Source organism: Muntiacus reevesi, chromosome 2 (genome assembly GCF_963930625.1).
Source record: "Muntiacus reevesi chromosome 2, mMunRee1.1, whole genome shotgun sequence".
Taxonomy (NCBI): domain Eukaryota; kingdom Metazoa; phylum Chordata; class Mammalia; order Artiodactyla; family Cervidae; genus Muntiacus; species Muntiacus reevesi.
The window spans coordinates 195,610,945-195,626,818 of record NC_089250.1 but is presented as its reverse complement, the minus strand read 5'-3'; the positions used below and the strand labels follow the sequence as shown (position 1 = coordinate 195,626,818).

The 15,874-nt window shown below is 41.6% G+C and overlaps 1 protein-coding gene across 1 annotated transcript; it reads left to right on the top strand.

Annotated features, from left to right (window-relative positions):
* On the top strand, positions 1-13,366 carry COQ7 (coenzyme Q7, hydroxylase). Its single transcript, XM_065920306.1, has 6 exons — positions 1-136; positions 7,009-7,187; positions 8,327-8,441; positions 9,262-9,401; positions 10,060-10,128; positions 13,145-13,366. The coding sequence occupies exons 1-6, from the start codon at positions 64-66 to the stop codon at positions 13,220-13,222; spliced, it is 654 nt and encodes a 217-aa protein (XP_065776378.1). The 5' UTR covers positions 1-63; the 3' UTR covers positions 13,223-13,366.
* Positions 13,367-15,874: the final 2,508 nt, after the last annotated feature.

The following is a 15,874-nucleotide window of genomic DNA, read 5'->3' as shown; positions in this document are numbered from 1 at the left end:
GTCTGCGCCAAGGACACGGTTGGCCCGCTCCGTTCAAAGAGTAGTAGTGCTGCTTCCGCGGCAATGAGTTGTGTGCGGGCGGCGGCGGCTAGCTGCCTGTGGCGCCTGCGCACAGGCGCCCTGCAGCCCCTCTCAGGTAAAGGGGAGGCCTGAACGCGATCGCGCGTGGGACTGAGGAGCCCGGGAATTTTCTCCTTAGGCTTAGGTCGGAGAGGTCACGGGGCGGGTAGACGTTCACACGTCACAGGGCTGCGACGGAGGGCGACTGCGCGGCTGGAAAAGCGGCGCGAGGCGTGTAATCGGCCGCGGGCCCCGCCGGACCGAAAGGGGGTGGGTTTTCCGCTGTGACGTTCTGGCGAGCCCATTGGGCGTCCGCGCATTGCGGGCAATGACGTAATTTCACGCCTGTTCTGTGACGTCACGGCAGGTGTGGTAGGGGTTCCGGACTGAGGAGAGTTGGCAGTCTTGAAAGTTTAGTGTACTGGTGAGGGAGTGGGTGGTCCTTGTAGCTTTCGCTTATGGCCTTGTAGGTGGCCCTACGACCGGCAGCGTGGGCTTCCTCCCATACGCCCGCCCCACTCCGGAGCTTGTTAGAAACGCAGATTCTCAGATCGCTCTCCTAACCTACCGGATCTTAACAAGCCCTTGGAATGACTCGTGTGCATTTGCAAGTTAGAGAAGCACCGGAATGTTGGAAGGAGCATCGAATTGGAGTAGGGAGGATTGGGCTTAGATTCTGACTCGTCTTTTCCTCATTTATCCGAGCTGCCTCAGAAAATTGTGAGGTCATTTTCTCAAAGTTAAACCATTCGTGTACCACCGTCAGGATTTTTGCTTTATAACAATACCACTGATATTACTAGAGTTTTTTTTTTTTTTTAATATCCCTAAACCGTATTCCTTTTTTAAGTTAGAACATTGGAATCTAGATCCCTAGGTAAAAGGAAAACCAGTATCTCTTGTCCCAAAAAGAAAATCATAAAAGTACGCTGAAAACAAGTTATTGTATTAGATACTCTTGGCTACCAAGGTTTGAACTCAAGACCATCTTTTTTCTCGTAAGAAAGGAAAATTAACAAGTGTTAGGAAGATTTTAAGATACGCCAGCTGTAAACTGAGACAGTTTCCTTGATAAAATCAAAAGAGTTGGAAGAGAATCAGTTAAGTTGCTCAGTCCTGTGTGTGACTCTTTGCAACCCCATGGACTGCTGCACACCAGGCTTCCCCTGTCCATCACCAACTCTGGGAGCTTGCTCAGACTCATGTCCGTTGAGTCAGTGATGCCATCCAACCATCTCATCCTCTGTCTTCCCCTTGTCCTCCTGCCTTCAGTCTTTCCTAGCGTCAGGGTCTTTTCCAGTGAGTCAGTTCTTCACATCACATTGCCAAAGAATTGGAGTTTCAGCTTCAGCATCTGTCCTTCCGGTGAATATTCAGGACTGATTTCCTTTAGGATTGACTGGTTGGATCTCCTTGAAATCCAAGAGACTCTCAAGGGTCTTCTCCAACACCACAGTTCAAAAGCATTGATTCTTCCGTGCTCTGCATTCTTTATAGTCCAACTCTCACATGACCACTGGAAAAACCATAGCTTGGACTAGACAGACCTTTGTTGGCAGAATAACTGCTCTGCTTTTTAATATGTTATCTAGGTTGGTCATAGCTTTCCTTCCAAGGAGCAAGTGTCTTTTTATTTCAGGGCTGCAGTCACCATCTGCAGTGATTTTGGAGCCCAAGAAAATAAGATCTCTCTTCTGTTTGCCATGAAGTGACGGGACTGGATGCCATGATCTTAGTTTTCTGAATGTTGAGTTTTAAGCCAGCTTTTTCACTCTTCTCTTTCACTTTCGTCAAGAGGCTCTTTAGTTCTTCGATTTCTGCCATAAGGGTGGTGTCATCTGCATATATGAGTTTATTGATAATTCTCCTGGCAATCTTGATTCCAGCTTGTGCTTCATCCAGCCCGGCATTTCACATGATGTACTCTGCATTTAAGTTAAATGAGCAGGGTGACAATATACAGCTTTGACATACTCCTTTCCCAATTTGGAAGCTGTCTGTTATTCCATGTCCAGTTCTAACTGTTGCTTCTTGACTTGCATACAGGTTTCTTTATGCGTGTATGGAAGAGAATAACTGTTAACTAAAAAACATCATAGCCACTTAAGATCTTTTCATATACGACTTGAAATATCCTAGGTACCATCACTGGTATATGTTTCACATTTTAGGAAATCACGAATATAAAATGATGCACTTGAGAGCTTTTAGCAATGGGCCTCAATTTTATTATTTCTCAGTTTTAAGGTGTGTGACAGTGCAGGCAAAACTCAGGATTGTTGGAGATGAATTTTAATGCTCCTTCATTCTTTTTCATTTATAGTTACTCTGCGTCCTCTGTATCTTTTTATTGTCGTGATAGTAAGAAAGGTTTTATTATTGTGTTTCTCCAAAAAAAGAAATAACCAGATTGTTCCCCCAATTTTGTATGTAATAAATGGCAATTCGGAATTGTTAAAAGTCTGTGTTAGAGACAAGATAGGTATTTTATGATTCTAGTTCTGTGCTCTGTCTATGGTCCATCTCATACTTTTTTTCTTTTCCATTATGGCTTATTACTAGATATTGAATATAGTTTCCTGTGCTATATAGTAGGACCTTGTTTATCTATTCTTTTAAAAATCATTTTTGATGTGGATCTTTTTTATATCTTTATTGAATTTGTTGCAATATTGTTTCTGTCTTATGTTTTGGTTTTTGGCTGTGAGGAAAGTGGGATCCTAGCTCCCTGAGCAGAGTTCAAACCCATGCCACCTGCAGTTGAAAGCACAGTTTTAACCACTGGACTGCCTTATCTATTTTACATATAGTTTGTATCTGTTCATTCCAAACTCTTAATTTATCCCTCCCCCACCTCATTTTCCTTTTAGTAACCAAAAACTTGTTTTCTATGTCTGTGAATCTGTTTCTTAAATAAGTTCTTTTGTAAACTTCTTAGTTCTCATTTTAGATTCCACACATAAGTGGTATCACCTGGTATTTGTGTTTCTCTGCCTTCATTTAGTATGATAATCTCTAGATCCATGCATGTTGCAAATGGCATTATTTCTGTGTGTGTGTGTGTGTGTGTGTGTGTGTGTGTAGATAGACCACATCTTCTTTGTCCATTCATCTGTCAGTGGATATTTAGGTTGCTTCCATCTCTTGGCTGTTGTAGTCTGCTATGAACATTGGGGTGCATATGTCTTTTCCAGTTATAGTTTTGTCCAGGTATATGCCCAGGAGTGGTATTACTGGATCATATGGCAACTCTGTTTTTAGTTTTTTGAGGAACCTGCATACTGTTCTCCATGGTGGCTGCACCAGTTTACATTCCCACCAACAGTGTATGAGGGCTCCATTTTCTCTCCAACACCCTCTCCAGCATTTGTTATTTGTAGACTTTTTATTTTTTTAATTTATTATTTATTTATTTATTTTTATTTGTAGACTTTTTAATGATGGCCATTATGACTGACTGCTGTGAGCTAGTACCTCCTTGTAGTTTTGATTTGTATTTTTCTAATTAGAAATGTTGAGCATCTTTTCATGTGTCTGTCGGCCATTTGTATAGCTTTGGAGAAATGTCTGTTTAGATCTTCTGCCTGTTTTTTTTTTGGTAGATTGGTTGTTGGTTTTTTTTTGAGCTGTATGAGTTGTTGGTATAATTTGTAAATTAAGCCTTTGTTGGCTGCATTGTTTGCAAGTATTTTCTGTCTGCAGGTTGTCTTGGCATTTTCCTTTGCTGTGCAAAAGCTTGTAAGTTTGTTTAGGTAAGTCCTATTTTATTTTTGCTTTTTTTTCTATTGCCTTGGGAGACTGACCTAAGGAAACATTGGTACTGTTTATGTCAGAGAATGTTTTGCCTATTTTCTCTTTTAGGAGTTTTGTGGTGTCATGTCTTATTTATTTATGTCATAACTTACATTTTGAGTTATCTTTGTGCATGCTATGAGAGCATGTTGTAACTTCATTAATTTACATGTGGTTGTCCAGCTTTCCCAGCACCACTTGCTGAAGAGACTGTTTTTTCCTCATTGTATAGTCTTGTCTCCTTTATCAAAGATTAACTGGCTAGGTGTGTGGGTTTATTTCTGGGCTTTATTCTGTTCTATTGATCCATTTGTCTGTTTTTGTGCCAGTGCTGCTGTTTTGATTACTGTAGCTTTGGAGTATTGTCTGAAATCAGGGAGGGTTATTCTTCCAGCTTTGTTCTTTTTTCTCAAGCTTGCTTTGGCAATTCTGAGCTTCATGGTTCCATACAGATTTCAGGATTATTTGTTCTAGTTCTGTGAAAAATGTCATGTGTAATTTGATAGGGGTTACATTAAATCTGTAGATTACTCTGGATAGTATGACCGTTTAAACAATATTTTTGCAATCTACAAAGCATCCATCTGATACTTTTTAAAGCCACCTCGCAGAGATTGTGACAAGATAGAGATGGCGAATATTAGGTTACCTCACCCTCCACACATACCTCAAAAAGTGTTTATAAGGTGCCTGAATCTGGAAAAGTGTTGCAGTGCTAGGGAAAAGTCAAATATGTTTTTAATAGAATTATAACTCTACCCGTCAAAAATCAGCTGTGTGTTTGAACTCAGGCTCATCTTATGCACTCAACCCCTTGCTATTTCTCAGTAAATGATTTCTTAAAAATTAATATTGAGGAATTTCCTGATGATCCAATGGTTAGAACTTGGCACTTTCACTGCTGAGGGCCCAGTTCAATGGTTCAGTCCCTGGTCTGGGAATTAAGATCCCACAAGCCACTCAGCTTGGCCAAAAAAAAGAAAGGAGTATTGAGTTATTTTAATAGTTCTTTCTTATTAACACATTTTGTCGTGGGAGTAACAAAATGAAAGAACAAGCAAACAAGATTATTTTAAGAAATAGAGTCATCTCGTTACTTATTTATTTATGGCTGCCCTGGGTTTCTTGCTTTGCACTGGCTTCCTCTAACTGCAGCGAGGCGGGGCTGCTCTCCGTTGCGGTTTGAAGGCTTCTCATTGCAGTGGCTTCTCTTGTTATAGAACATAAACTGTAGGCGGGTGGGCTTCAGTCGTTGTGACTTGGCTCTAGAGCCCAGGCTCAGTAGTTGTGATACACAGGCTTAGTTGCCCTGGGGTGTATGGGATTTTTCGGAACCAAAAATCGAACCCATGTCCCCTGCGTTCGCAGACGGATTCCTAACCACTGGACCAACAGGGAAAGTCCCATCTCATCATTTTTAATTTTAACTTTTGGACCTGATCTTTCTACAAGGAGGCTAGGCCTTGGACTTGGAGGAAAAACTTGGCACAGGTTACCTTGACTTTGTCCAGTGTCTCCAGTTGTTCTCCACATAGAAACATGGTCATGGAGGGACTTCCCTGGCAGTCCTGCAGTTAAGACTGCACTTCCACTGCAGGGGGCGCAGGTTCAATGCCTAGTAGGGGAACTAAGATCCTGCACGCAGCATGGCCAAAACAAAACAAAAGGCCATGGACCACAGTGACCTGCTGTCTGATGACAGATCTGAGTGGTACCTTACACCTGGCAGAATGTAGAATCCAGCCAGTTAAGTCAGGCATGCTCAGTGAGATGAAGCAGGTTCTGTGGAAGAATGGATCAAAGTTGGGACACCATGCTTCAGACCCCCATATCCACTGTTCCTTTGTCTAGAGTGAGGCATTTAAAATTCTCAGCCTGAAAAGTTCAAACACAGAACTATCTCAGATTTTATCAGGCCTACCCCATCACTTTGTGTCCAAAGCACTCAAGCCTTTTTTAATGGGGGAAAAAAAAAAGGCTATAGATGTATCAGAGTGAAACTTTTCTACACATTTAGTGGGTGTTCCTTAGCCTAAATGGAAGGTATCTACTAAACAGGTGGTAGTCATACATAAGAGCCTTGAAGCATATCTCAAGATGATATCAATACAGCCAGAGTTCACATTACCAACTAAAAGGTCTAAGTCTTTACTTCCATATCTGCAAAATAAGTTAACACCTTATACATCTAAACATGTTATAAAACTGTTCTCTTAGGGGAGAGGACTTTGGGAATGCTCTAATACAAGCCTCAGAGATTATAGTCAAGGTGTTAACTATTTGGAGATATTTTTAAAAGACAAAATCTAATCTATCCTGAAGAATTTACGTTTTGAAAGCAAGAAGAGTTCAGTTGAATCAAGTACCAGAATGAGATGAAACGTAAGCGCTAGGCCAAATTCTTAAAGTCAGATGCTCACTGGCACAGATACTTTTATAAGGGAAATTAAATCTACAGTTCTTAACCTTGGCTGCAGAGAACATTTGTGCACAGAACTTTTTAAAAGCATCATCTCCCAGGGATCAACTGGGGAGGAGCATCCATGATTCTGAGAGTCCCCTAGGGATTGTGTGCAGCCAGAGTTGGAAAAGAAGCAGGTGTGTGAACTGGGGAACCATGCCCATCCATAGACAGCGGCCGTGTTAGCTGCCTGGTGAGAAGATGCCATCAGTGTTTCTAGATCGTCATACACTTCAAGTGAAGTCAGGCTCCAGATCTTCAGTTAAATCTTCTCTCCTTTAAATACTGGTAATTAAGTTACTTTACAAAACAAAACTGCACACTGCTGTATTTAAAATGGATAACCAACAAGGACCTACTGGATAGCACATGGAACTCTGCTCAATGTTATGTGGCAGCCTGGATGGGAGGGCCGTTTGGGGGAGAATGGATACGTGTATATGTATGGCTGAGTCCCTTCCCTGTTCGCCTGAAACTATCGCATTTTTTGATAATCGGCTGTACCCCAATACAAAATAAGAAATTTAAAAAACAAAGCCACAAATCGCTACAGGTTAAATAGAGTACATTTGTAGGCATCCCCAACCTATGGGGAGCTTATTTGTGACCTCTGCTGTAAGATGCCTCTTTCTTCTATGAAAGGAAACGTCTCAATTTTACCCAAGAGTAATGGAGAATAAACACTTGCATTGCAGCTTACGGAAGAAGAATCAGTGTCAGATTTTGCAGTTCGAAAATGACCTTAGACAACATCGATAGGGAAGCTGTGGATCGAATAATCCGGGTGGATCATGCAGGTGAATATGGAGCGAACCGCATCTATGCAGGGCAGATGGCCATCCTGGGTCGGACGAGCGTCGGGCCGGTCATTCAGGTGGGCACCTCTTGATCTTTCAGTAATGAATCACACTGGGTCATGCATTGTCAAGGGAGGTACTGTTGTCCCCAAGAGAGGGAAAATTGGTTATGGGGGGGGGGGGTGGAGGAGTAAAAAGCATATTATTCTTTTTTATAAAGTGCAGACAGACATAAACAGATTTATAGTACATAAACAAATATATTGTCTACCTGTAGTATTAAAATTTCATTGGGGGGGCAATAAAAAAGATTAAGAGTCATTACATTCACTCAAAGCACCAGTTGTAAGACCCTGTGGTCCCACCCCTGGTAGACCCCAGTGGAGATATTTTATATTATAGGCTGAGAGGCAGATTGGACAGGCCTGGGCTTCATAGTCACACAGACCGAAGTTCACATTCCAGCTCTCTCCCACCTCCTACCTGTGTGAGCTTGAGGAAGTCACATGACGTGCTCTGTGTGTGCAAAATGAGCTGACACAACGTCATTTTGGTGAAGAATAAATGAGCTGGTGTAGAGCAGCTACTACCATGCCTGGCATGTGTTAGACACTTAGGACAAGTTAAATTGCCTGCTCTGAGTACTTGGGCAAGTTACTTAACCTCTCTGTGCCTCACTTCCTGCATCTGTATAGTGAGGATAATAATAGTTTGTCTTTCACAAAGCAGTTGTGCAGATGAAGTCAAGTATGTATGTAAGCTATTTGACAGTACCTGGCTATGGGACATACTCTTTTAAGTGTTAGCTCTTATGATCATTCTTCCTTTTTCCTTTGATGTAAATGATATATTTCTGGCTGTCTGAAAGGACATCATATAAAAGGTAATATTTTGCCTTCCTAAGTTTGAAATGGGCTATACATCTCACGTCTTTGGGGGTGCGCTGTGGATCTGAGCAACTTCGGCCGGCTCTGCGGTTTGAAGTCTGCTTGTCTGGAATGGAGATGACAGACACTTCCCTTGGTTTGCTGTCTCTCTTCCCCGTAATCTGATGTTTAGGGCTTTTCCTTCGATGATTCCAGGGGGCTGGGGGAGGTAGCAGTTCTCATCATTCTCCCCATTGTGCTTCCTTTACCCACATGAACAGGGCATGTGGCTTCCTTATTATGTAGCAGGTGGTCTCTCTGAAATGTCTTTGTTTTTATGCTTCTTACAGAAAATGTGGGATCAAGAAAAAGACCACTTGAAAAAGTTCAATGAGTTGATGGTTGCATTCAGGGTGCGGCCGACCATTCTGATGCCCTTTTGGAATGTGGTGGGGTTTGCACTGGGTACGTGTCTATCTGGGAGAGCCTGTGTGAGCCTAGGGATCTGGGAGGATTAAATCAGTAAATAACCCCTCTACAGTTCTTGTTATGTCCTCTTACAACCTTATAATTCATATTCTAAAGTTAAATTGATTTTTTTTTTTGCTTAAATTAAGATAAAATCTTAAAATCAGTACTTTTATAAATAGAAGATACATTGAAAATAACTACAACAGAGAGGAAAAAGGCTAGAGTAATTTGACTGTGGCCAGATGAAGTTCCCTAATGAAGGTTCTAAACTTGGGATCTGCTCACTCTTAAAAGAGTCAGGGAATTCCCTGGCAGTTTAGTGGTTAGGACTCAGCGCTTTCATTGCTGAGGGCCCAGGTTCCAGCCTAGTTGGGGAACGAAGATCCCACAAGCCCTGAGGTACAACCAAAAGAAAAAGGGAGAGTCAGTGATACAGAAGAACCAAGAAACCCCAGTGAAGACTTGCTCCTGCCATAATCAGAAGGTTAGAAAAAGCACTGAGAGAAGAACATTCTTACTGTGTGATTCAGTTTGAATCACCACACTGTCATCTGGTACCATGGTTTTCAAGGATGGCAGGTTGCTCCTGAGGACACTTGGCAACATCTAAAGACAGTTTTGGTTGTAGCAACTGGGGATGCCACGGGCACCTAGTGGGTAAAGGTCAGGGATCCAGCTGAACATCCTACCACGTTCAGGACACTCCCCCACAAGGAATTACCAGCCCCAGGGTGCCAGGTGACAAACCCTGACCTGGTCTCCATCCCCAGTGGTGTCAACCCCACCCTTTACCTTCTGGATCTGACCATTCCAGGCGCTGGAACTGCCCTGCTTGGGAAGGAAGGCGCCATGGCCTGCACGGTGGCCGTGGAAGAGTCCATCGCACACCACTACAACAACCAGATCAGGACGCTGATGGAGAAGGAGCCTGAAAAATACGAGGAGCTTCTGCAGGTATCTGACCATGCTCTGGAAGGGTCTGCTGGGGGCAGGGGGAAGGGCAGATATGCAGTTTGATAAGAGGGCCAAAGTGGGGTGTTGGGGACTAGCACTACCTTGGAAACCTAGGGCAGCACCTCGTTTGAAAGGCGTGCAAACTGAGGCAGCTGTGGACCATGTCACGTCTCGGGCGGAGCTGGGACTGAAACCCGCGTTCCCTGAGCCCACACCTCTATCCTCTCTGCCTCTGGATCATTGCTAGATCCTGAGCAGAGACCATGAGCACAGATCCTTCATGTTAAGTAAATGAGTATCCTCAGAATAATAAATAAATATCCTCAGAAATTTTGTACAGAAAATAGGGGAACTGTTTAATTTTTTTTTTTAAGTCAGTGGCCAGCCACCTGTCTCTGTAAATAAGTTTTTCTGGAACACAGCTGCACTCATTTGTCTGCATGTCCATGGCTGTTGTCCCCTCTAGGGTGGCAGAGTTGAGTCATCGTGACAGGGACCTTATAGCCCGAGAAACCTGAAGTGCTGCCTCTGGGCCTTTGCAGGAAAAGTCTGCCTACCTGTGTCTTAGTTGGTAATATGAGGCTTTGGCCACCAAAGTAAGTCAGAACAGTGGGGAGTTGGAAAGCTGACTTGTTTCAATTTCTTTTTATTTAACCAGGTGATCAGGAAATTTCGAGATGAAGAGCTTGAGCACCATGACATAGGCCTCGAACATGACGCAGAACTGGTGGGGACCCATCTTTACTCTTTGCTTGTGGTGGTACTTTATTTGAAAGGTTGAGGGACAGGAACATTTCTGTTTCCAGAAAGTTATAAAACGACCGTCAGAGAAACAGGACCCATATCCATCAGTTCAGTTCAGTCACTCAGTTGTGTCCAATTCTTTGCATCCCCATGGACTACAGCACACCAGGCTTCCCTGTGCAACACCAACTCCCAGAGATTGCTCAACTCAAGTCTGTTGAGTCGGTGATGCCATCCAGCCATCTCATCCTCTGTCTTCCCTTTCTCGACTCCTGCCTTCAATCTTTCCCAGCATCAGGGTCTTTTCCAAGGAGCCGTTCTTCACACCACCTGGCCAAAGCATTGGGAGTTTCAGCTTCAGCGTCAGTCCTTCCAGTGAATGTTTAGGACTGATTTCTTTAGCATTGACTGGTTGGATCTCTTTACAGTCCAAGGGACTCTCGAGAGTCTTCTCCAACACCACAGTTGAAAAGCATCAATTCTTTGGTGCTCAGCTTTCTTTATAGTCCAACTCTCACATCCATACATGACTACTGGAAAAACCAGTCCATCTTTGACTAGACGGACCTTTGTTGGCAAAGTAATGTCTCTGCTTTTTAATATGCTCTGTAGGTTGGTCATAGCTTTTCTTCCAAGGAGCAAGCATCTTTTAATATCATGGCTGCACTTGCCATCTGCAGTGATTTTGGAGCCCCCCAAAAATAAAGTCTGTTATTGTTTCCCCATCTATTTGCCATGAAGTGATGGAACCAGATGCTGTGATCTTAGTTTTCTGAATGTTGAGTTTTAAGCCAGCTTTTTCACTTTCCTCTTTCACTTTCATCAAGAGGCTCTTTAGTTCTTCTTCACTTTCTGCCATAGGGTGGTGTCATCTTTGTATCTGAGGTTTTTGATGTTTCTCCCAGCAATCTTGATTTCAGCTTGTTCTTCATCCAGTCCCGCATTTCACATGATGTACTCTGCATTTAAGTTAAATAATCAGGGTGACAATATACAGCCTTGACGTACTCCTTTCCCATATTGGAACCAGTCCGTGTTCCATGTCTGGTTCTAACTGTTTCTTCCTGACCTGCATACAGATTTCTTAGGAGGCAGGTAAAGTGGTCTGGTATTCCTAACTCTTGAAAAATCTTCCACATTTTGTTGTGATCCACATAGCCAAAGGCTTTGGCGTAAGTCAGTAAAGCAGGCATATATGTTTTTCTGGAACTCTCTTGCTTTTTCTATGAACCAAAGGATGTTGGCAATTTGATCTCTGGTTCCTCTGCCATTTCTTAATCCAGCTTGAACATCTGGAAGTTCTTGGTTCATGTACTGTTGAAGCCTGGTTTGGTGAATTTTGAGCATTACTTTGCTAGTGTGTGAGATAAGTGCAATTGTGTGGTAGTTTGAACATTCTTTGGCATTGTGTTCCTTTGAGATTGGAATGAAAACTGAGCTTTTCCAGTTCTGTGGCCACTGCTGAGTTTTTCAAATTTGCTGGCATATTGAGTAGAGCACTTTAGTCGCATCATCTTTTAGGATTTGAAATAGCTCAACTGGAATTCCATCATCTCCACTAGCTTTGTTCCTAGTGATGCTTCCTAAGGCCCACTTGACTTCACGTTCCAGGATGTCTGGCTCTAGGTGGGTGATCACACCATCGTGATTATCTGGGTTGTGAAGATCTTTTTTGTACAGTTCTTATGTGTATTCTTACCACCTCTTCTTAACCTCTTCTGCTTCTGTTAGGTCCATATCATCTCTGTCCTTTATTGTGTCCATCTTTGCATGAAATGTTCCCTTAGTATCTCTAATTTTCTTGAAGAGATCTCTAGACTTTCCCATTCTATTGTTTTCTTCTATTTCTTTGCACTGATTTAGGTCATACCTGAATGGTCTAGTGGTTTTCCGTACTTTCTTCAGTTTAAGTCTGAAATCTGCAATAAGGAGTTCATAATCTGAGCCACAGTCAGCTCCTAGTCTTGTTTTTGCTGACTGTGTAGAGCTTCTCCATCCTCAACTGCAAAAAATATAATCAGTCTGATTTTGGTATTGAGCATCTGGTGATGTCCATGTGTAGAGTCTTCTCTTGTGTTGGAAGAGAGTGTTTGCTATGACCAGTGCGTTCTCTTGGAAAAACTCTGTTAGCCTTTGCCCTATTTCATTTTGTACTCCCAGGCCAAATTTGCCTGTTACCCTAGGTATCTCTTGACTTCCTGCTTTTGCATTCCAGTCTCCTGTGATGAAAAGGACATCTTTTTTGGTTTAGTTCTACAAGGTCTTGTAGGTCTTCATAGAACCATTAAACTTCAGCTTTTTCAGCATTAGTGATTGGGCATAGCCTTGGATTACTGTGATACTGAATGGTTTACCTTGGAAATGAAGAGAGATCATTCTGTTGTTTTTGAGATTGCACCCAAGTACTACATTTCAGACTATTTTATTGACTATGAGGGCTACTCCATTTCTTCTAAGGGATTCTTGCCCACAGTAGTAGATATAATGGTCATCTGAGTTAAATTCACCCATTCCAGTCCATTTTAGTTCACTGATTCCTAAAATGTCAATATTCACTCTTGCTATCTCCTGTTTAACCACTTCTAATTTACCTTGATTCATGGACCTAACATTCCAGGTTCCTATGAAATATTGTTCTTTACAGCATTGGACATTAGTTCCATCACCAGTCACATTCACAATTGGGCGTTAACAGAACTGCTTGACAGAAAGCAAGTAAATGCCTTGCTCCAACTGGGAATCATTTCTTGCTTGCTTATCCTATTCCCAGCACATTCCCTCTTTCTGGTGAGAAGCTGGTTGGGTCATATGTTTTGGCTGTAGCAAAGGTATTCCAGTCTTTTGAAAAGGATTTTTCCCCCCCTGTTAAAATAATTTCTTAGATCTTATTACTTATCCAGAGAAGTCCCAACCCTGCCATGCTAGACTTGTACCTTACAATGGAAGGTGAACATAGAATGGATTTCTTTGGTTTGCTTACTGTTGTTTTTTTTTAACAGGCTCCAGCATATGCTGTTCTGAAGAGCGTTATCCAGGCTGGATGCAGAGTGGCGATATATTTATCAGAAAGACTTTAAGTATGTCCACTTTTCCTTGTGTATAAGAATAATAGTAATTTAACAGGTGACAGTGGCAGAAAAGGAAATGTACAGCTATTGTTCTGTGAATTTGTTAATAAATTATGACAGGTTTTTTCATTAATAAAACTCTCCAGTTTTGGTTGTTCTCTGTGCTGCTTCATGGCCATAAGGCTGACAGTTTACCAGATGTGTTCAGATTACAGCAAATGAAGCTGGTTCTCATTTGGTCTATAAATTTTGTTCTAAAGCAACAAGTATGAATCATTAAGAAAATAACATATCTTCGAGAGAAAAAAAAATGAGTTTACTGGTAACATAAAGTAATTTAAAACAGTGATGTTTAAAATTAACAAAGCATGACTGTCTAGCCCATCAGGTAAGCAGAAGACTGACGTTTTTATTGTGAAATGTGGGTTGAGCGCAGGTTACTCCCAGCAGAGAATATACAAAATTGTGGGTTATTTGTGAAGTTGAATTACAATCATTTCCCTAAAAAATGGAATAAAATGAACTATAATTTTCATACTTTGTTGAAATCCTTTATGATTTACAAATTTTAAATAATTTGTGGGAAAAAACCTAAATCAGTGGTTCTCTTCTCTGGCTGCACATTAGGGTTCCTGAAGAGCATTTTAGAATTTTTCACAAAATTTTTCACAAATTTTCACAAAAATTCTGACTTCATTAGTGGGGAGCCCAGGATCACAATGGTTTCGAAAGTGCCCAGGTGATTCTAGGCTGAGTCAGAGCTGGGAACCCCTGGACTAGATTGTCAGCTTCTTGTGGTGAAGAATCATGTCTTTGGGTCTCCGCCTCCTGCCTAGCACCCTGTGTTTAATCACTGCCTTGCTTCAGGGCGTCCTGTTTTGAAGGACAGCAACACTGGGATCAGTTTGGACTAGTCCTCTATAACCTCTCTGTTTTCCTAAACCAAACATGCATTTAATCTTATGTGAGCAAGTGAATCAGTCTTCTGGTACTAATTGCAATAAATTAAACATGGGAGAGAAGGGTTGAGGACAACTGAATTCTAAATTCTTGCCCTAGGTTACAAACAGATGTCTGGTGAAAGGCCAAGTTTCTACTCAGTTGTTGCCTATCTCCATTATTTTATTTTATTTTATTTATTTTTTTCATTTATTTTTATTAGTTGGAGGCTAATTACTTTACAATATTGTAGTGGTTTTTGCCATACATTGACATGAATCAGTCATGGATTTACTTGTATTCTCCATCCTGAACCCTCCTCCCACCTCCCTCCCCATCCCATCCCTCTGGGTCATCCCAGTGCACCAGCCCTGTTATTTTATAAATATGCATTTTATGTCTTTCCTATAAACACAATGAGTTTATTGAGGGCTAAACATCTTTTCTAGTTCCTAGTACACAGTACGTGCCCTTTAAAAAGGAGGGGAGGAAAGGAGAAAAGGGAGGGACAAAATGTACTGAAGTGAAAGTCACTCAGTCGTGTCCAACTCTTTGCGACCCCATGGGCTACACAGCCCATGGAATTCTCCAGGCCAGAACACTGGAGTGGGTAGCCTTTCCCTTCTCCAGGGGATCTTCCCAACCCAGGTATCGAACCCAGGTCTCCCGCATCAAGTAGCTACCAAACTGCTGGGAAAACGGCCAGGCCCTTCTCTGTGTTTCTTGCTGATGAGTTAAAAAAATACAGACGAGTTTTGCATCTGAATCCATGTGCAAAAGAATGAATTTAGATCTGTACTTAACAGCACATGAAAAAATTAACTCAAAACACACTGCTAAATTTCTAAAGCTCTTAGAAGAAAACATAAGAGTAAATCTGTGTGACTTGGATTAGGCAATAGTTGTCTAGATATGACACCAAAAGCACAAGCAATGAAAGAAAAAAATAGATAAACTGAACTTCATCAAAATAAAAACTTTCTGTTCTTGGAAGAACACTATCATGAAAGTGAGAAGACAACCAACAGAACAGGAGAAAATCTTTGCAAATCGTGTATCTGATAAGGGATTTGTATCTAGAATATGAAGAACTCTAACAACAGTAAGACAAATTAATTAAAAATAGGCAAACATACCTCCAAAGAAGATATACAAATGGCCAATAAGCATTTGGGAAAAAGAAATGCCCCACATCATTCGTCATTACAGAAAACCACAACAAGATACCCCTTCACACCCACTAGAATGGCTACAGTCAAAAGATGGAGAATAAGAAGTGTTGGTGAAGGTGTGGAGAAATCGTAACCCTCTTACACTGCTGGTGGGACTGTAAAATGGTGCAGCCCCTTTGGAAAACAGTCTGACATTTCCTCAGATAGTTATACATAGAATTACTGTGCTACAGTAACTCCTCTCCTGTATAAACCTAAAAGAAGTGAAAATGTATTCAAATAAGTAATTGGATATGAATATTCATAGTATTAATAACCTTGTATTCATAGTAGTAATAACATTGTTTGTGATAGCCAGAAATTAGAAATGACCCAAATGTCCATCAGCCAGTGAATGGATAAACTAAATGTGGTATCTATACAATGGAATGTTACTCACCTGTAAAAAGGAAGGAAGTACTGATGCATGTTGTAGCATTGAGGAACCTTAAAAACACGATGTTTGGTTACAGAGTTTCAGTATGGGAAGATGAAAATAGGTCTGGAGAGC